At 33.3% G+C, this 20,117-nt stretch overlaps 3 protein-coding genes across 5 annotated transcripts; all 3 read right to left on the bottom strand.

Annotated features, from left to right (window-relative positions):
• Nucleotides 1–1,722: 1,722 nt before the first annotated feature.
• LOC123214479 (aspartic proteinase 36-like) lies at nucleotides 1,723–6,993 on the bottom strand. 3 transcript variants are annotated; one of them, XM_044634274.1, is made up of 13 exons: nucleotides 6,524–6,991; nucleotides 6,315–6,435; nucleotides 5,600–6,027; nucleotides 5,334–5,490; nucleotides 4,513–4,595; nucleotides 4,317–4,413; nucleotides 4,035–4,107; nucleotides 3,703–3,891; nucleotides 3,075–3,199; nucleotides 2,839–2,940; nucleotides 2,649–2,746; nucleotides 1,966–2,160; nucleotides 1,723–1,832 (listed from the first exon to the last, which is right to left on the bottom strand). In XM_044634274.1, the coding sequence occupies exons 1-12, from the start codon at nucleotides 6,775–6,777 to the stop codon at nucleotides 1,986–1,988; spliced, it is 1,902 nt and encodes a 633-aa protein (XP_044490209.1). In that variant the 5' UTR covers nucleotides 6,778–6,991; the 3' UTR covers nucleotides 1,723–1,832; nucleotides 1,966–1,985. The 3 variants fall into 3 exon arrangements, with proteins under 3 accessions (XP_044490209.1, XP_044490217.1, XP_044490200.1); XM_044634282.1 differs by having other exon boundaries at nucleotides 1,723–2,329; nucleotides 6,524–6,993; XM_044634265.1 differs by having other exon boundaries at nucleotides 1,723–2,160; nucleotides 6,524–6,990.
• A 460-nt stretch (nucleotides 6,994–7,453) lies between these two features.
• On the bottom strand, nucleotides 7,454–11,319 carry LOC123214496 (FRIGIDA-like protein 3). The gene is made up of 4 exons (XM_044634294.1): nucleotides 10,830–11,319; nucleotides 8,606–9,672; nucleotides 8,228–8,403; nucleotides 7,454–8,137 (listed from the first exon to the last, which is right to left on the bottom strand). Exons 2-4 carry the CDS (start codon nucleotides 9,636–9,638, stop codon nucleotides 7,643–7,645), a joined length of 1,704 nt encoding a protein of 567 aa, XP_044490229.1. The 5' UTR covers nucleotides 9,639–9,672; nucleotides 10,830–11,319; the 3' UTR covers nucleotides 7,454–7,642.
• A 584-nt stretch (nucleotides 11,320–11,903) lies between these two features.
• LOC123223375 (metal transporter Nramp3-like) lies at nucleotides 11,904–15,476 on the bottom strand. Its single transcript, XM_044646538.1, has 4 exons — nucleotides 14,770–15,476; nucleotides 14,485–14,621; nucleotides 13,718–14,370; nucleotides 11,904–12,489 (listed from the first exon to the last, which is right to left on the bottom strand). The coding sequence occupies exons 1-4, from the start codon at nucleotides 15,285–15,287 to the stop codon at nucleotides 12,274–12,276; spliced, it is 1,524 nt and encodes a 507-aa protein (XP_044502473.1). The 5' UTR covers nucleotides 15,288–15,476; the 3' UTR covers nucleotides 11,904–12,273.
• Between the last annotated feature and the right edge of the window lie 4,641 nt (nucleotides 15,477–20,117).

Here is a 20,117-nt window from a genome sequence, read left to right on the forward strand (position 1 = left end):
TTATATAATAATGTATTATTATTTATATATAAATTTATATGCAATATTTATATATATAATTTTATTAGAATAACACAATGATTTGTGTTAGAAAAAATATTTATAATACTTATATTTTATCTTAATATGATGTACAATAAATTGATTGGGTTATTGAGTTATTGTCTAGATATTGGCCGTAAAAGGAATATTACCAAAATAGTTAAGAAATGTGAATATACAATCAATGTAATATTTTACCACATTGAGAATGATAATAATATTGTTTGTTATATCATCTTTCGTAAAAACAACATCAACCTTTTTGTTCTTGTCTTTGTGGTGTTTACTATAAAATCAAGAAAATAAACTCTGATTCTTATATTTATAGTAGATAGATACGAAGGTCATAATAACTAAACATAACAATTCTTTACTTATTTTTAACCTAAAAAAATAAGTTTGACTCATTAATTTAAAAAAAATTGATAATTCCATACACTTAAGTTTTGTTGTCCCATTAACGAATAATTAATTTATTAGAATTTATATAATCTAAAATTTTAAATAATCAAAACTCTTCGGTTTAAGTTAACTTGTAATTCGACCCAAGCCCCTTTGGCCACTCAAGCATAACCCGTAAAAAAAGTTAATGATTAAAATTAAAAAATATAAATATAAACTTTTAACTTATTAATTATTAAATTTAAAAAGTTGTGTTTTCTAATAAAAAGAAAAACATTAAAAGTTGGTAGTTTAATGAGAAACGAAGAAATTAGATATATTTATAAAAAATAAGTTAAGTTATTAAAACCATTTTAATTTATGTGGGACAAATTTGAAGTGATCCTTGAAAGAATGTTGTTGGAGGAACACTTTTAGAATCAAACTTAAGTTTTCAATTAAGAAAGTGCTTTAAAAACATATGTTAAAATATATATATATATTTTTTTTATTCAGCTCCTTCATGCCTACTATAACTAATTATCTCGGTTTTCTATTATTGGTTTTATCTATAATTTCGACTTTATTTATTATCTCACATAAATAAGATTGATATTAAGAATTTAACTCACTTATTATAAATAAATTTAAATTTATTTTTTAATCATAATTCAATTTGTTAACTTTTTTTTCTTTTATTAAAAAACTTAATTTAAAAAATTATTTTATTGTTTGAATTAACAGGAAGCCAACTTATCCTATAAGACTTGCACTATAGTAAGCCCTGATACGGTTTGACCTACCAGTACGGGCTGCACTAAGGTTGACGCAACATAACCCATCACCATGTCGAAGAGAAGGATGAATCCGACTTCTAAAAACTTTTAAGACTAATTAAAAGATTAATACAATTTATGCCTGGTATCAAAGTTTGACTATTTCTAATCCATCAAAGAAAAAGGTAAAAAGATAATTTAATATATATGCATTAATTCCTAATAATATTAATTCTTATTCACTAATAGTAGGAGGATTTAATTTATTTCAAAAACCTCAACCCTAAAGCTAATTATGACATTTCAATGCTGTTTTATTTGAGAAAATAGTGCCACTAAAACTTTCCAGTGGAGCCTAACAAAAGGGACGGAAGGAAATATCTTTCAGGCTACTTTAAACATGTCTAACAATTCAATGATATCAATAAACTTTATCAGTCTATATAAAAAAAAAAAAAAAAAAAAAAAGAAACTTTGACATTTGCCCTTGTAACTCATCTCATCTTCTATGACTGCCTAGAAATTGCAAAAGCCACTGGACAGGAGTTTTTGATTCACTCAAAAGCATGTTACAAAATATTCACATACAGATTCAATAATTTGACCAAGATCTTCTATATCTCTATCTGTGACCTGTTTAATGAGTAACATAGTTAAGCATCACTGGCAAAGATGGTCCTTTTATGAGGTTAAAATTGTAAGCTTCACGGCTATTGCAAGTGAAAAAAATGCTAAATATGACATTTCTGCTGCATATATCACTCACCAAACCCAAGTCCTGATAGATTATATTGGCTGCAACTCTTGCTCAGGCCCAGCAATTTCGACTGGTTTGTAGGGATTTACATTTTGCTGTCTATGCCTCTGCAGAAGCCACCAAATTCCAGAAGCTGACAGTCCAGCAATCATCGAAATGGTAATGACTAATAACACAACCAGATAATGTTGCTGCCACCATGTCCTACATCATTTCATAAGATAAAAGTAGAAAAATGAATGATTTGTAAGTTCTCCAAAACACTGGATATCAGGTCCATGGGCCTTCTTGATCACCCATTGACCCATCCAAGTGGTTGTGGCTTATAGTTCATGCATGCTTCACTGGTGCTTCCATGGTGTTACGCATTGACCTGATAAGCCACAACAACAGTTCAAGATAACTTTTCGACTATAAAGAGTGTGCATGAGTTTAAAGTGATAGTTGGCGATTCATTTAGGAGATTTTGCGAAAAGAGACATCGATGAACTTGAGATATTTCAGAAACTTGCGTATTAAAAGTGATCAGCAATAAGAAGGCACCTCTTAGTATTATGGCAAAATATAATTCAAAGGAAGCCAATAATAATAATTAAAAATCAACAAACCACTTCCCTCCACTCTTTACTGCAAAAAAGAAAAAGAAAAAGAAAAGAAAAAAGAAAATTGCGGAACAAAGTGCAACAACCTACCTCTTTGCTGAAGGCTTGATTTTCCATTGAAGCAACTTATAATTTCCAAAGGTGTCAGGAAGGTGCACACGATGTTCGGTAAGCTGGGAAATTATATTCTGCAGGTATAACAAAGAAATCAAGCAAACAGTTCTAATCTGATTTACACAATTTCCATCATTTAAGGGGGAGGGGGGGAAGGCAAACTTACAATTGCAGTGTCATTAGAAATGTAGTTAGCAGATCCTAAAGGGAATATAGCCCATGTAATAAGACAACTATCTCCTTTGGATGTAACATTTAAAAGATGAACCTGAAACCAATTAACCAATTATCATTGGCCTCCAAAAGATACATAACATCCATTTCAAGAAACTTCATCAAACAGCTAGTTATTGGATAGTTTAAAGTATAAATCTTATGCAGTTTGCTGACTTTATATCTAACCTGAGAAGTATTAACATCTAACTCCCGAGCAAAGAACTCAGTAAGTTGTGGGATCTGGGGTTCCAAATCTGAGTAGTTGATGCTTAAAGACATATCAAATGTTATTTGATCAATTCGGAGTACCCCTGCATAAAAAGTCAATGAGAAAATATTATCAGAGAGCACAAATGAATTGACAAGGGGCAAGACAAACTATACACGGTTGAAGATGCTATGCATAGGAGTGAAATAAATATTCAGATAAGGGGTGGAAGTTTGTCTAGCCACAAGAATTAGCAATAATAAACATGAAATTATGATGACATGCTGCCAAAATATAATACAGAATATGTCCCTTTCTCCTATCCTGGTATATCCCAGCTCACGAAACCTTATTGCATTGTGTCTTTTCTTCCTTTTTAAATATCTAACCAACATTTATTTGTATGCATGTGCACATGTCTATGCAAAAATCCAACAAACCTAGCACAATCTACCCAATCTCAAGCACATACCAGTTCTCCAAAAACTGATAATACTTGGCCACTAGAGTAAGGGGCCTTTCACATCCCAAAATGGGGAAAAGGTTTATTTATGCAAAGGATAAATAAATGAGGACAAAGAGTTTGCTAGCTGCAGCTAACTGTACCTGCAAGGGCATTATTTGGTGGTTCATTAGGAGGCAATTCTGCACTTGAGTTCTTTCCATTTGAAGGAACCATTGGCTGAGTACTAGTTTCCTTCATTCGTTCCCACAACTCAGAACAATTGGTCTTCCAAAAACCAATCTTTGAATGTTCACGATCATACATAACAAGAGTGTTGCGAACAATGATCCCTGATATAAATCATATATTCACAGTTCATAACCAATTACTAAAATAACAGGTTAAATAACAAAAAGTAGCTAGACCATCCAACAAGAGTAACTGGCATAGCATGATGAAAAAACGTAAGAAACATGTTCAGAAATATTAATACCTCCAAGGAGTGCAGTTGGATCCCTTCCATTTTGGAAAATCCCCAGACAATATGCACCACGAACCTTTGAATGCTATATTAACAATAATTTAAAAGACAAAGCACAAAACCCTTAATCAGTCATCATGTATCAAATGCCATCATAACAACAAAGAACCCCTGAATCCCATCAAACAGACCTCTTTCTGAAAGAGCATATATAGAAATACTATATTCATCAACTTCAGTCCATTTAAGATTTTTTTTCCTTCAAGAACAAGAATTACAAAGTGGACTACTTACCCGGAACAAGTAATTTTCTGGTGATAGCAACATCTTTTGCCCATTGCCAAAAACCATCTCTACTGATGGAAAGGTATTTGAGAGTTGAGAGGCATCACTGAATAAAAAATCAATTAAACATTAATCACACCATGGAGAAGAATTCAATCTATATTACAACTTACCGTTGGAGTCTTTCTTATGCTAGAGATAATACCTTGAAGCACCAGAAAAACAAATATCATGGTAATTAGGATCAGGACCACGAATTTGCTTTAAGGACTGAAGTTCATGCATAATCTGCAAAAGAAAGGTACATTGTCATGGTAGTGAAAGGAAAATCAAAGTAAACAATAATAGCAAGAGTCTGTAAATTTATTTTGGAAGAGAATATCTACAGAAACAAAGAACAATGACACAGCATTGATAAAGTCTACTGCCACTAATCTCAATTTTTAATCACCAAAACAAAATTCTTCTATGGAAAAGGTAATATGAAAAAGCAAATGTTTTTCAGTTTACAAAAAAGGAAAATAAATAAATAGAAGGCATTGGAATTCAACATTACATGGGTGTCAACACCCATTTTTTGACAGCAGAGGTAGTTATCAATAAGAAAAGCTTTTGAAATAACAACAAATAAATCAAAGGCATCAGGGGGACATGAAGCAATAGCCAGAATGCATATAATGTGGTCACAGTATTTCCTACTTGTCAAGGATTATACCATTTAGCACAAGAACAAACCTGAAACTTGATCAGTAAAAAAACAAACAAAAGTTGAAAATTCTAACTGACCTTTGTGTTAAGTTTAAACTTGGAGAGCTTAATTAAACATTAACAAATTAAGTTAATGCACCTAAAGCTCAATTCCACTAGGCTTATTTAAAGCCCTGGTCAGTGCATCTAAGGCAGTTGTTGCAATCACAAGTAGGTGAGAACTTGTTCAAAAGTATGTGTTCTTTAAAATTTAAATGTAAATCACTCAGCATATCAGCTCCAAGAATCAATTTGAAAGTCAAAGAAAGAGTGTCATACCGCATTCTTAAAAGCCACAAATGCTGCTTCTGGCAGGTAGGCATATGTTGTGCCACTATCAAGAACAGTTCCATGCTTGCCATCAAAGACCCTTGGGTTTAAAGGTAATGACTTCCCCGCAACATGTATTGCCTTCAAATTAATATTGTAGTATGGACTGTTGCCATCCCGAAACTAAAGTAAATGTGTGAGATGTATCAAACGTATTTGTCAGGCAAGTGTATTATGGATTTTATCTATGAGATAAAATCTTTTTTAAGACATACCTGCGCAGAGGGTCTGAATGAGCGAAGACCATGTTTGCTGGAGAAGTTATATTACCAAGAACCATAGCTCCCCCACCAATATCCATCCCACCATAACATAATGAGAATGAATCACTAATCACACCTTTATCAACAAGTTGATCAACAACACTGAGATCTCCACGGCCCAATCCCATTATACCATCAGCATGCTGACTATAAAGATCACCAGTTTCAACATTCTCACAACCAAAAACAGCACGCTGAGGTAGAAGTTCACTTTCATTGCCAAAGGATAATATATCCTCACCAAGAACACCACTACTTGAACTCATCTCAGCATACTGTCTCTCGTAAACACATTGTTCCCTGTCATGGTCACAATTGCAGTCCAGGTTGCATTTTACAGGTTGATATGTGCTTGATAAGTCAGGCTCAAATTTAGGATCCTAGTCAAACAAACATCAACCCATAGTTCTGTCAATTACACGGCCAAAAGTTCCTAGCATATTTGAATTTAATTACCTAGGAAGCTACACATTAGTGTTATTCAGCATATAGCATACTCTATAACCAAAAGGGAAAAAAAAAAAAAAAAGAACTATATTAACGGACTTCATAGTTGCTACTACAGAGTAGACATCGCCGTTTAGATAGCTAATTATATCAATAAACGGCAAAGATCTGAATTTTTTTTCACATAAAGAACGCAAAATGATGAAATTAAAAAAATAACCTGATGCCTGCCGCACTGCTTGCAAGTAGCACAGGGGACATAGGTAACAGTACTCCCCGTATCAACAATAAGAGCGAATTGTTGAGGTGGTGTACCGATCCAGAGACGCGTGGTATAATACCTAAACCAACAAAATCACCACATATTCAACACTTGGAAACAAGAGATCAAAGACAAGTCTACATAAAATAGAAACACAAAATTCAAACCCGTTGAGAAGCAGATCGTCGTAGAGTCGCATGCGAGCGCTAGGGTGGGAATCGGAGGTGGATCTCTGCAGGTGACGACGAGAATTCGGGAAACTGATTCTGGAGATATTAGGAGGGGAAAGGTAGAGCGGCAATACCATGGCGTGACGGGTGCCACCGTGAAGGAGATTGGCAATCGAGACGGCAGGATTTGATTGGAGGAGATATAAGAAGAGGAAAACGGCCGTGAGAATTTGACTAGGTGCCCAAGCCATTAGTAAGGACGGCCGGGGCAATTCAGGCGAGAATAAAACGGCGCAGATCGAGATGCAGAGAAAAGGAATTGAATAGTGGGTTGATATAAAAATAGCCCTCTTTCTCTCTTCCTTCAAGAGGGGGAGGGAGCTCGAGGGCTCAGAAATTTCCGAAAATAACTTTTGTCATCAAATTGATGGGATATTTTCATAGTCTTCCTAAAGGGGCTCTATTTCTACCCTAAGGATATTTTCCTTTTCTAAATAACAGTGTTAAACGAAGTCGTATTAATTGTAGTTGTTTCCTAAGTAAATAATGAGGGCATTTTTTCTTAAAGAAAAAGTTATCCAGTGAGCGACGCTGCAACCCAACCCAAACCAAACCAAACGACAAGGACCCTCTAACTGGCATAGAATATTTGAACTTCTTATAGTCCAGATTTAAAGATTTTCAAAAATTACATAACAATTTAAATTTATTATTGGATAATTTAATATAACTTTACTAGAAAATGAAAAGAAAAATAATATTATGAACTATTTCTTCAAGTAATTGAACAATATTTCAAATCAGTGTTTATCTTATTAAAGTTAGCTGAAAACTTTATCCTTCAAAGACATTGTTCTTTATTTCTAATATCCTAAAGCAGCATTCTGGGTAATATAGCATGGCAACAACATTAACCTCTCTCTTCACTTCAGACAAATATCAACTACAATTATAAATGCACTAACAATACAATGGATCATCTGAGTGTCTTGCATGTTTAAGAGTATCTCCTATCAATAATATATAGGCATTGGATAGTATAAGCCCCACAGTGAAAGATGGAATGTATATCACGGCATGGCACTATGTGAAAAGATAGAATCTTGCATTTGATAACTAGGTATATGGCTGGTGTGAAGACTGCAATCCAGTACCCATGTAACCAGTGTAGTTAGCAGGAGCTGCACTGTATGAAGTTGCATTAACCCTATCATCTTGGGGGTAAAAGTATAGTCTTTCATCATTTGGCTGCTGTGTGAATGTAGGCTGGCCAGGAACTTGATAATTATAAGGGTTTGGACCAGCCTGAGGATATCTCTCAGGCATTCCTCCATATGCTGCTCTGTCAGAGAAAACAGGTGGAACATGCCTACCAGGAGCTGCCTTGCCACCATGAGAACGAAAACCACGGTACCCTCCATTTGCTCTCTGTCTCTTGGAGTGACGATGCTTACCAAAATCTCCGCCTCTCTTCTTATCAGATTTTGACCTCTCCAGTTGAGCAACCCTTTTCTGAAGTGGATCAAGAGGATATTCAGCTTCAAGCTTGTACTCTTTGACACAATTAACTACAGCTTTCAGAGCAGCAAGTTCCTGTGCATTTACATCAATCTGTATTGAAAAGAAAATTTTCATTTAGTATTTAGTTAACAGGAATTTCCAAGCATCACTCAGTGATTATGCTTTAGTACAAAAAATAACCTGTGCCCCAGTAGATCCACCCAAACTCACACCCTTTCCCTGCGAGTTTCTCCTTAAATCCTTTAAGTACGTCTTCAAGAGGGGAACAGGGGGAAAGCCTTCAGCAAGCTGAAAGGCCTGAATGAAATGTACAGCATCAATTTGTTTCCCACTGTTAACCAAGGACTCAACAACCCCTGCACGGAGAGTAAGACCACATGATGAGCAAAATTTCACATTGAATTATTTCTGAGGGTATGGCAGAGTTACATCAAGCAGCACGGGATATTTCTCAGATAATTTAAGACAATGAAGTCTCAAAAGTGGAGAGACACATTTTGGAAAATGGATGTTCATCCTCCAAACACCATCAGGTTAGTTGATAAAAATAACACCGACCTGGAACTTTATGTGATAACCCAAGAGAACGGCAGAGCCCAGGTGCCTGCCTGCGGCTAGAAACTAAAAGAACAAGCTTGCAGAGTTCTTCTTCATCAAACTCCGAAGCAATCCTAAAGGTTGCAAGAAGCTGTAAGAATGCCTCTGCTTCCAATGAATTTGCATTGGCAGCATCATTGCCTGCACTAGCCAAATTAGGCTTCCACTCATCAGCAATTGCCTTGGCTTGCTGCTTGATTTCAGAGTTCAAAAGGTGATCAGCACCTTGGTCAGTTCTAGCCAATAAGGCAGCCATGGCTTCTATAAATATAATACAGGATTTGCGCATGCCCTGAAGGGCAGCATCCTTCTTATCCAATGGTTGGTCAATTTCATCAGGAGGGTAAAAACCTTCCAGTAAATCCAGCACCAAACGGGCTGGTTCCACTGCACTTTCTAGTGCAACAGAAAGTTCCTCACGAATGGTAAATAATTTTTTCTGATTCTTCATGGTAAAGTTCAGAAGTCCTTTTGTATCCATCTCCTTGCAGAATTGCATTATTTCTGGACATGGCTCAACATCACCTTTAGCATTTTCACCGAACTCATGAGGAATGTACTTCCCAGGAGAATTTGGGTCACCAACAGAGCTGCTTACCTTATCATCTTGATTGTCCCTAGAATCGGCAAGCTCTAAAGATGTAGGTTGGTAATTTGCACATGCCTCTGCAATGGCAGCAACAGCAGCATCTTTAAGCTCCTGAATTCGATCTATGAGATCTTGTTCTTTATCTGCAACAGTTGCCACTCTTTCCGCAATCAGGGCACGGATTTCAGATTCTTTTTTCTCATACTCCTTCTCCCTAGCATCCAGCTCTTCAGATTTTTTCTTCAATGTCATCTCAAGATTGCAGAAGTGTTCTTCAATCTCCTTCCACTGAATCTTGTTGTCAGATGCATTCTTGCGAGCTTCAAGTTCCAGAATTATCTTACCTAGCTGTTCTACCATAGAGGATGGTGTATCATTTGCTAAAATTTGTTCTATATTGGCCATGGTTAAGTAAAGTTCCACAGCTTCAAGGGCAATTCTACACAAGTCATTGAATATGTCAAAACTCAGAATTAATGAACACAATAAGTAGAAATCACAAGCAGATAACCTCTTCATCAAAGGACCGTCAACTGTGCTGATATAAGTCACAATAAGTAGAAATCACAAGCAAGAACCGTTGGAATAAGAAAATAAAAAGTGAAAATATCCCCAACATAATACATACCATAATTAACAAACAGTATAAGTTGAAAAAATACTCCCATCAGAAATACCACCATAGATTTCTTCACATATATTTTGTTATACATATCAGGACCAAGGTAACCATCAACTGTGCTGATGTTGATATAAAACTCAATCATTTTTCCTCATTACTTTTGGTCAGAGTTACATATAAATATCATAACATTGCTCTTCAGCCATAGGCCTCCATATCCAAATCAAAGTATTAAATCAAAAGTTAATTGCTTTGCATATAAAGTCCTCCAATATGTATGACATTTTTAGTAATGACCGCAAGGAAGAAAAAGCAAAAGAAGGTGAAAAGAACTCTAACTGGATTTCTCTTTTTTTTTCCCCCTACTTCTCAGTTTTCAATAGTCTATGTTCAAAAAAGGTAAAAACCAAACTCTTGGGCGCATAATCAAGTTTTGATAAAGCCTCAAAAATACTTCTTATGTACTTGACCAGCGTCGAAAGCCAAATACTGAACCAGACTGGATACACTAAGGGGTCTTAAAATTTTTTAAAAATTTAAAGAAGAAAAAGGAAAATCAAATGCACCTACAGAGCCGCCGCGCATCCAAAATCACATTATCCAAAACATTAAGTAATAACATGACAAAAACTTATACAGTTGGAGGGAAAATGAAGTGACCCGAAAGAAATGCATTTTCACCATACAACTTATCTACAAGTATTTCGCTTCACCATTTCATCAAATACAGACAAACAAAAGTATTTAAAAAAAAAAAACAAGGCCTCTAATAATTACGCCGCTTTACAAAAAGAGAGAAGATATACATTTACAGCAAAATTAATCATGCAAATTTATCTATCTACACTGAAGTTTAATCTCACAGCAACTAAATTTTTATGAAACGCCAAGCGGAAACGAAACTTCACGAAGAGAAAAAGCACATAAGCCCTAAAAGAGAAAGAAGAAAAATAAAAAGCAATCGTGTAGCTTACCTTTATAAGTGCAACGTTAATGTTCATAGAGATTTTGACGCTGAAGAATGGAAATGGACGTACAAACAATAAACAAGATAATTAATAACTCTTTTGGAAAAAGGAAGAGCACTGATCAGTGAAACTTCTCATGTTCTGGTCAGAAAATGAACCCTAGCACCTAAATCCCGAGTTTTTTAAGGAAAAACTAAGGCAGACAAATTTCCCACCGGAACTTTGATGAATGAACAATGACCCCATTCAGTTTAAAAAACTCTCTATTTACCCACCCCTCATATAATTGTGTTAGTAAAATATATGAACTTAAACAATGAATATTGACCCTTGGATCTCACGTTTCTTCATTGTTGGGGCCTTCAAGTTTGAGTATGGTCTCAAAACTCAATTTAACATATGTATATTGACCCTTGGATCTCATGTTTGTTGTTTTGGCCCTTATGTTTCCGTTGCAAATTTTAATTTCAGGCGTATACAGATCATTCATCAGCAGCCATTCTCTCTTCACCCAAGTGTGGATTCCTCTTAAGTTCGCAGCTTACAATTCTTTATCACACAAAAATATGAGATATCACCCTAAAGTGGTTTCAAAGCCAATTTGGGCAAATTTTTATCGGCTAAAAAGTTGCCCAAATTTGTTGGTAAAACAATTTCAAACAACTTTTTAAGAGTTTTTCCAAATTACAAACTGTCCTTTTGAGAAAATAAAAAATGACTATACCCCTTCTTTTTAAAAGTAAGCATTTTTACATTTAGTTTGCTTAATATTTCATAATTTTGTGACCGAATGGTTTTAAATGATACATAAATATGAGCTATATAACAATCCTTGTTCTAGAAAAATTAAAAAAAAAAAATCTCTGAAAGTGAAACAATAGCAGGAAACTAGAACACAGTTTCATTCCGTAAAGAATTCTTAAGCTTGTTCCATAAGAATATGTTACAAAACCAACTTATTCTTTCAGGATTTTCCATTAGAAACTAGTAATCAACTCAATTGGATATCCTCAGTTGACAAAAAACACCACTATTGCATAGGCTAGATAGATGATGAAAGAAATGCAAGAAGGGCACAACTGTTCCAAATGGCGTTAAAAGTGAATACATTTAAGATAGTACAGAGTTTTTTCTTTATTCTTTTCTGGGAAAGATACATTAAAATTCGACTGAGTCACATTGTTCAACTACATAGTTAAGTCATAAGTGTTTCAGGACCATGTTCAGTTTGTTTCTGTCCACTGTATACAACAGAATACGGTTAATTTGTATAAGACAGAAAAAACTTTGTACACAACTATAGCCTGAGAAGAATGAATAAAACTTCAAAAGCTATTCTCTTAAATAAGGCAAAAAGGATTCTCTGGAAATGCAGTTAGAGAACCTCCACCAAATAGTAGGTTACATATACTTCATAATCCAGCTATGCCATTAGCAAGAGCATTGAAGATTAATTACTTGATTCCTGTATCTGCTTGGATTGAGAACGCCAACTACAGAAAGTAACGCTCTGAGAAACAAGGTAAATTATAAAAACCACATATGCACCGGTAAAAGCACATACTACTGTAGAATATATCACTCCATTCACTTCAACAGAGAAAAAGTCCAGCAAAAGATAACCATTGATCACCATCACCAGGGCAGCCACAAGCCATGAGACCATCTGCAGCGGGAAAAAGAAGGAAATTGTGAACAATGATAAACATTCAACCGCTCGCTTGGTAAACAAAACTACTGACAAAGCATCACCATAAAACAAGCTAATTATAGAAAAGAATGCTTTTACGAAGTTCTAATCAACTACATAAGGGATGGTGAATTCTAGAGAAATTGTGCAGCCTTCTCTTCTCTAAACGGCTAGAAGGAAGAACCTTGAGCAAGCAGGATCTATCTTTGATGACACAGAAAACACTAGCGAAACAAAACATTTAGAAAGGAAGCCAAACAACCACTAATCATCTCATCAGCATTCATTTTCCTTTCTTTCCTTGTTTTTCTAGCTAGCTAAAATGGAAGATAACAAAATTCTCTGCAGAACAGATGAACATTCATGATTCATAAATAGCTTGAAAACAGGGTCAGAATAGTTCCATCAATCATGCACTACTAGACACTTGACTGATATGAAATGCATATCAGTAATTTGAGTTGAGAGTTAAATATGATCACCAGAAACCCAAACACAGTCTTCACGGATCCTTGTATTAACAACCAGATAATACTGGAAAGACTAATGTCAATGGCAATACCCAATATAATTGAAGATATCCATGAAGTTAAACCAATGTTTGCAAACCTAGACCGAACATTGACCCGGTGAAGGGACCAAGCTGGGTCAGCCAAAGGTTGAACCTATAGACTAGTGATCAGACCATTGTACTGTTTAAATAAAAATTAAAAACAATATTCAAAATTTTTTTTTCAATTTAATCATTAAATATAAAATTCGAATTATATTTACATAAAAATGAATTTAATCTGATGACACACACATACTATGTTAATTGATGAGGTATTGGGTTTAAGTCCCATGCAAAATGTAGATTAAATAAAAAAACACAAACCAAATTGAACTGGATTGATTCTCAATTCTCAGTCAAATTGAGCAGTCCGATCAGGCTTTGAAAACAATGATTTATGCTATTTTAATTCTTCAAGATCTTAGAATATGAACTTTAAGTTCAAACCAGGTGTTAGTCTAGACAAATGTATTTTCAACCAAATAAGGTCTAAACTCTTTAAGAAAAAAATACTCACAAGGCTTCCAAAGTTAAGAGCTTCTCAAAGCTAAAAATGAAAATTGACACCATAACACGGTTAATTAGCATTGACCTGATTTGTGATTACGGGATTTATCACGAAGATGCATGACAAAGCAATAAAAAATATACCTGAAGGATGGGACCAGTTTTGAAAATCCCCATTATACGCTCCTTCGACACCAAACACAAAAGTGGGATAAGAGCAAAAGGGATCTGAATTGACTGTAGCACATTCAACCATTCATTCAAAACATCTAACGTGGCGTCATTGGTATCAAAAACAAGAGCAACTATCATGGTTGGGACAATTGCACAGCTTCGTGTTATCAATGCCCTCATCCATTTTTTCAACCTCAAGTTTAAGAAACCTCCCATGATAAACTGCCCAGCATAAGTGCCAGTTATAGTGCTGCTCTGTCCAGCTGCTAATAAGCCAATACCCCAGATGTACAAAATTGGAAAAAACCCACCCCCATATTTCTCTTGCAGGTACTGCCCTGCATTTACAAGGCCAATACTATTGGCCCGTTCTGTACCATAAAACCCCTTTGCAAAAACAGTTGTAACAAATAGATTGATAATGAAGGAAACTACAAGGGCGAGAGTAGACTCAATGGAATAGTATCTGAGTGCTTCTCGAACCCGCCCTTTCTTGTTGTGATCAATCTCTCTTGATTGTACAAGAGCAGAGTGCAAGAACACATTATGAGGCATGATAATGCAACCCACAACTCCCACAGCCTGCCGTATCGTTTTAGAGCTAAGTTTAGGAACCAAAAGTCCTGCAACAGATAACCCATTTAAAGTCGATAAGTGAAATTAAGCATGACGATTCCTAGAAGCAAATGAAAATATAAAACACGCCAAATTCACTTCACCAAATGAGAGTTCCATACCAACAAGAAGCTGGGTACCACTAGGCTTTGCATCACCAAACATCCAAGCAAATGAGAGTGCCATTGTTGCAATGAGAACAGCGAAAAAAGCTTCCAATTTTCTCACACCATAGTTCTCAAGAAACAGAAATATGAAACTATAAAGAATAAAGAAAGAAAAAACCAAGTCAATATAGTTATGAAACATAATTTCAAAAATTAACAACCAACAAAATATTAGAAATTAAGAAATGAAAACACAAGAGTACCTAAATTATGAATTATCAGCAAAAAGATGAAATTTACCAATCAAGAGCAGTGATAACAACCCCGGACCAGAGAGGCAAAACCCCGTTACTTAGAATCTGTATTGCAATCGCACTCCCAATAACCTCCTGAATATCCGCACCAATGAGTGCCAACTCAGCCATGACCCAAAGCACCATTCGAGCCCACGTGGGGTACTCCTCACGACAGAGCTCAGCCAAGTGTTTCCCAGTGGCCACGCCGAGCCGAGCTGCCAATAACTGAACCAATAAGCCCATAGCGGTGGCCCACATGAGCAGCCACAACAGCGAGTAGCCAGCAATTGCGCCGGCCTGGAGATCCCCCTCCAAGTTCCCGGGATCGAGAAAAGCGATGCTCATCAAAAAGCCGGGACCAGTGAAAAGCCAGAGCTTCTTCCATGAAAACGAGGGCGTACTCGCTAAGTCGTCAAGGTCAACTTCATCGATCCCGATGATTGCTACCTTCTCACTGGCACCATAGGCTCTCTGTTCTTCATCATCCACTAACAGTGGTTGTTCGACTTCTCGGGAAGGCATATTTTTTTCTAATTTGATTAATTTTATAAATAAAAACAGTCAGATACGGTGGTTGTGGAGGTTTGCTTTGGTTTAGTTGGCTTCTTCTAATGGCCTTTGTTTGAGGTTTCGTTGAAGTTAAGCAACCAAGAAATTACTTACTGGTCTTGTTGACGCTATCGCTCCGTTCAATTCTTCTTCTTTTAAAAGATCACGTTTCCATCATCTTCAACGCCCCTTTATCCCTCATCCTTTGCGTTTCAATAACACTACACGTAGGATCAGGGGCATGTTGGTCATTTTGAATGAAATTTTTCAGGTGATTTAACTTTAGAATATTAATATTCTACACCACCTTGCGGGCTGTGGTGAGTGGGAAAAACTTATTTAAGACAGAATGTTCCTCTGAGACAGATTCGATTATATAAAATTTTAAATTTAAAGATCAATTTTATAATTATTATATAAATAAATTATAAATTTAATTTAAAAAAATTTTAATTTTAATTTTTTTATATTTAAAATCTTCTTGTCAAATTAATATTGGGGACAAAAATGTATAATATTGATATAACGATGCAATCAAATTTTGAATTTACATTTGTAACCTTCCCCAGAAGACTAGGGGTCTAGCAGTCCCGACAAAATAAAGAAATCGTCATTACTTTCCAAACATCATCTTACTTCTGCACTACATAAACTTGATGCGGCAAAACGACGTGTCATCAACAATGCGTGGATGCCTTTTCTACGGGTGATTAGATAAGAGGAAGGAGGCGGCAGATGCTGCCATGTGTGTGGGGGCACCGAGTGAACTGACGTCTTCACCGTGGATGGCTCGCGGTTGCACGGGACCATCGTCTTACCCACCGCTTGTGGCCTAACGACAAAAGTAAGCTGATAATATTTTCGAGCAGCCTCATCACTCCCTTTTCTCCCACGCACCAAAACTTGAACGTAGAAATCACGCTACGAAATTCCGGTGTTTGGATTTGCTTCGTATCAGTACTTTTTTATTTATCTTTTTCTATTTTTCAAAAAAAATAAGCGAGGGCTTCAAATTTCTTAAGTCTCTTAATTATAAATCAAATATCTTATCATCAAAACTTTATTAAATATATTTTTAATTTTAGGATTAATAATAATTATAATAAATAATTTAAAATATTTTGTTAATGATTTTATTGCCATCGGACTTATTAAGTTTAACTTTAACTAAAATAAATTAGTTTGATTTTGATTTAAATCATCTTAATGTGATTATGATTACAATCGTATTGGGTGGATGGATGGTTTGTGGTGATAAGTGTATTGACGAAAGAGCGGGACGATGCGGGCCCTTGGCGATGATATTTGTTAATGGTTTTATTTCCCTTTTTCATGTATCTGTGCAGACGAACAGGAGGGTGATGTAGATCTCCAATCCAATTCTATCAAATCTGCTTTTTATGTGTGAATGGAATCTAAAAATTGTATAAAATGTCAATTCGTCGAATTTATTTAAGGGTTTATGGTTTTTGTTTGGAAGGAAAGTAACAAATAAAAATATATAAAAAAAATAAGTGAAGGAAACATAATGAATGAAAAAGAATTTATCTATTAATTCAGTATAAGCCTCTTATTAAGTTAACAATTTACATGTTTGGAGTCTTCTTACCAACTTAGCAAACGAGGATATCAATTAAATAATAAAATTATGTATATTTATTTTTAGTATATAATTTATATATATAAATGAAGGTTATCATGTGATTGAATTTTTTTTTATCGTATGATGATACATGTTTTAAAATCACCTAATTATATGAGGATGTATCATTGTGTACATGAATTATATATCAAAAATAGGTACACATAACATTATTCTTAATTAAAATACTAATATCTTTTTTTATATATTACACACACACATATATAATTATCTTTTTTATATATAAATATAATTATTTTTTAGTTTAATTTTACATTTAAAAAAAAAATTTAGGATTTGAGATTAGTCAAATGGGTTGACTGACCAGTCATGATCGGATAGTTTGAGCAGATAAGTTGGTTGAGAAGACAAGTGTGCATGAATTTTCTTTTTTAAATAATTTGTATGAATTAAATATAGTTAAATTTTATTATATTATTTTGTAGATTTTAAGTTTTGGTTGGGTGATAGGTGAGTTTTATGTCTTGACTAAGTAAGTTTATAGCTTGGTTAAATGAGTCTTGATTGAGTAGAAAACCTAAAACTATTTTAGATATTTTATATTTTAAACTATATATATAAAATATAAAAAAATGACTATATATATATATATATATATATATATATATATATATAAAATAAAAAAAATTAGGTTATTTTAATTAATATCTCTAATAAATGCATCACCTTATATATTTGGTCTCCTCTTTCATCTTTTATTTTTATTATCTTTAATATCTTTTCTTGACTTAGTATACATTTTATTTAAATAATGTTTTATTATTAAAATAAAAAGATTATTTCAATGGTAGATTATCAGATATAAATTATTATTATATTTTAAATTTTTTTTGATAAAGATAAATAATTATTGTGTTTGGTTATAATTAATAAAAAAATATTAGTATATTATTTTAATTAAATATCTTTTAGATATAATTATTTTAAAATATTTATTATGTTATTTGTTAAATTATAATTATAATAAAATTAATCAGATTATTATTATATTATTTAAAATCAAATAAAATAATATAAGTAATAAAAAATAAATTATCAGAATAATCTTTATCTACCTAATTAAACAAGCGCCCCTTTATAATTTTTTTTTCATTGCTTAAAACATTTTTAAGGCCGAATCAACAACATCTAACTGGTAAAATCTCAAATCTCAGTGCTCTTTGAATTATTCTCTTCAAGTTTAGTGTTGCCGTGCTTGGTGGTAGTCGTTTCCAGATCTCATCTCCATCAACAATAATTGATATTCAGCCGCTTTCGTTACCAGAAAACGACTTGCCTTTTGGTCAATCGAAGCTCAAGTTTTCTTTTCCCTTCAGCTGGTGGTGTGGTGGCCCTGAATGCAGCATCAATAAGATTTTAAGTTCATCATCACTGCAGCCAAGAGTGTCAAAGTAAGAAAGGATTAATTAATTAATAGGACAACTACCCTCCCACCCACAAAGTGGATGCTTTCATATACCAGGACAAATTACTAGGTCCCACCCAAGGTTTGATAATATAAAATTTGTCACCTACTAAGTTTAAAAATCAAGTTTAAAAGAACTAATTTTTCATATGTTTTTAAAATTTATTAATAAAATCTATTATTTTTTTAAAATTGTTAAAAACAAAAAAAAATTCTCAAACTAAATAACATTTTACTCACAAAATTTTATTAAATAATTTTTTGTATACTAATTTATGTTCATTTTTATTAAAAATGATAAAAAATTTTAGTACAAATATAAATAAAAGTGTTAGTAAAATATGATTGTATATTTGGGACAAACTTAATTTTTAAAAATTTTAGGGGGTTTTCATAATTTGCAAAAAGTTTGGGGTGTTTTCAAAATTTTAAAATACCTTAAAATAGTTTTAAATACAATAGTTACACTTTTAAAGAACTAAACATAATACAACAAATTTAAGTTTTAAATATTATATTACAAATTACTGGGGTGATCATATATTTTGAAAATATACATGGTGAATATGATAATTTTTTAAACAAGATAGAGACATTATATATTTACCCTAATAAGTTTAAAAAAATGACATTTACATTCCTACAATTCTAGTTATAGTTTACTCTAATAAGCATGTTATTTTAATATATCAAACTTTGAAGATAAAATGATGATTAATTATATTTTTATTATAATATTTAAATAAAATAACATAAACACTATTTAACTATTAAAACTAATTATTGACTTTAATAAATATACAAGAAATTAATTTTTTTAATTTAAAGAGTGAAAATATATTATTTCATCAATGAATGGGTCGGAAATAGTCAGTTGGCCTCTCTCTTTTTGCATATCTATATTTTTTACAATAAAAACCTCATCCAAGTTAGACCCTCATATTGGGCAAGAACCAATCATATTAAATGAGATAAACTTTGAATTTAATAATTATAAAATAAAATAAAATACAAATTTAATTTTAATATATCATCATATTTGATGCCGATATTATTATTAACCTTTTCAACCTTTTTTTTGGGTCAATGTTTCCTCTTATTAACAAAATTTGAACGGTGATGGTTTTGTACATATTACCAGCATTATGATAAGATGAAGAGTGAAATTGTGTACGTCTCAATCTTACCTGTTTGTGTAAGGAAAGTCAGCCGTGGCTGCCTATATTGATATTTACATTCATTGTTGCTCTTTATTTGACTTTAAATATCTAAATAATTTGTTTATCATGTCAAATTTGTTACCAAAACAACATCTAACTATATTTATATACAATACTGATAAAAAATTATATATATTATGAGATATATCACAATAATATAATACAATATATGTATTATATTATATAACATATTTTTTTTATAAATACATAACATATTTATCTTTAAAACGGTTATATATTGTATTCTAGAATTAGATTTTAGATCGATTCGATTGTGTTTCCTAAATCAATTAGTATCTGTTATATTCTACTACAACATATATGCATAAATGTATCCAAAAGCATCGCTAACGATACCCAAAACTAGTCTGATCAAGCAACTCATGTTTCAACACCCAAGACCTAATCATCTCTCAAGCTTTCTTTAGACATCATTCTAAACCATTCATTCTCACATCAACTTGCATCATATAATCCATTATTTATCAACACTAAACAAAGTAGTTTTGACCTTT

The sequence above is a fragment of the Mangifera indica genome, chromosome 1 (genome assembly GCF_011075055.1).
Source record: "Mangifera indica cultivar Alphonso chromosome 1, CATAS_Mindica_2.1, whole genome shotgun sequence".
Classification (NCBI taxonomy): domain Eukaryota; kingdom Viridiplantae; phylum Streptophyta; class Magnoliopsida; order Sapindales; family Anacardiaceae; genus Mangifera; species Mangifera indica.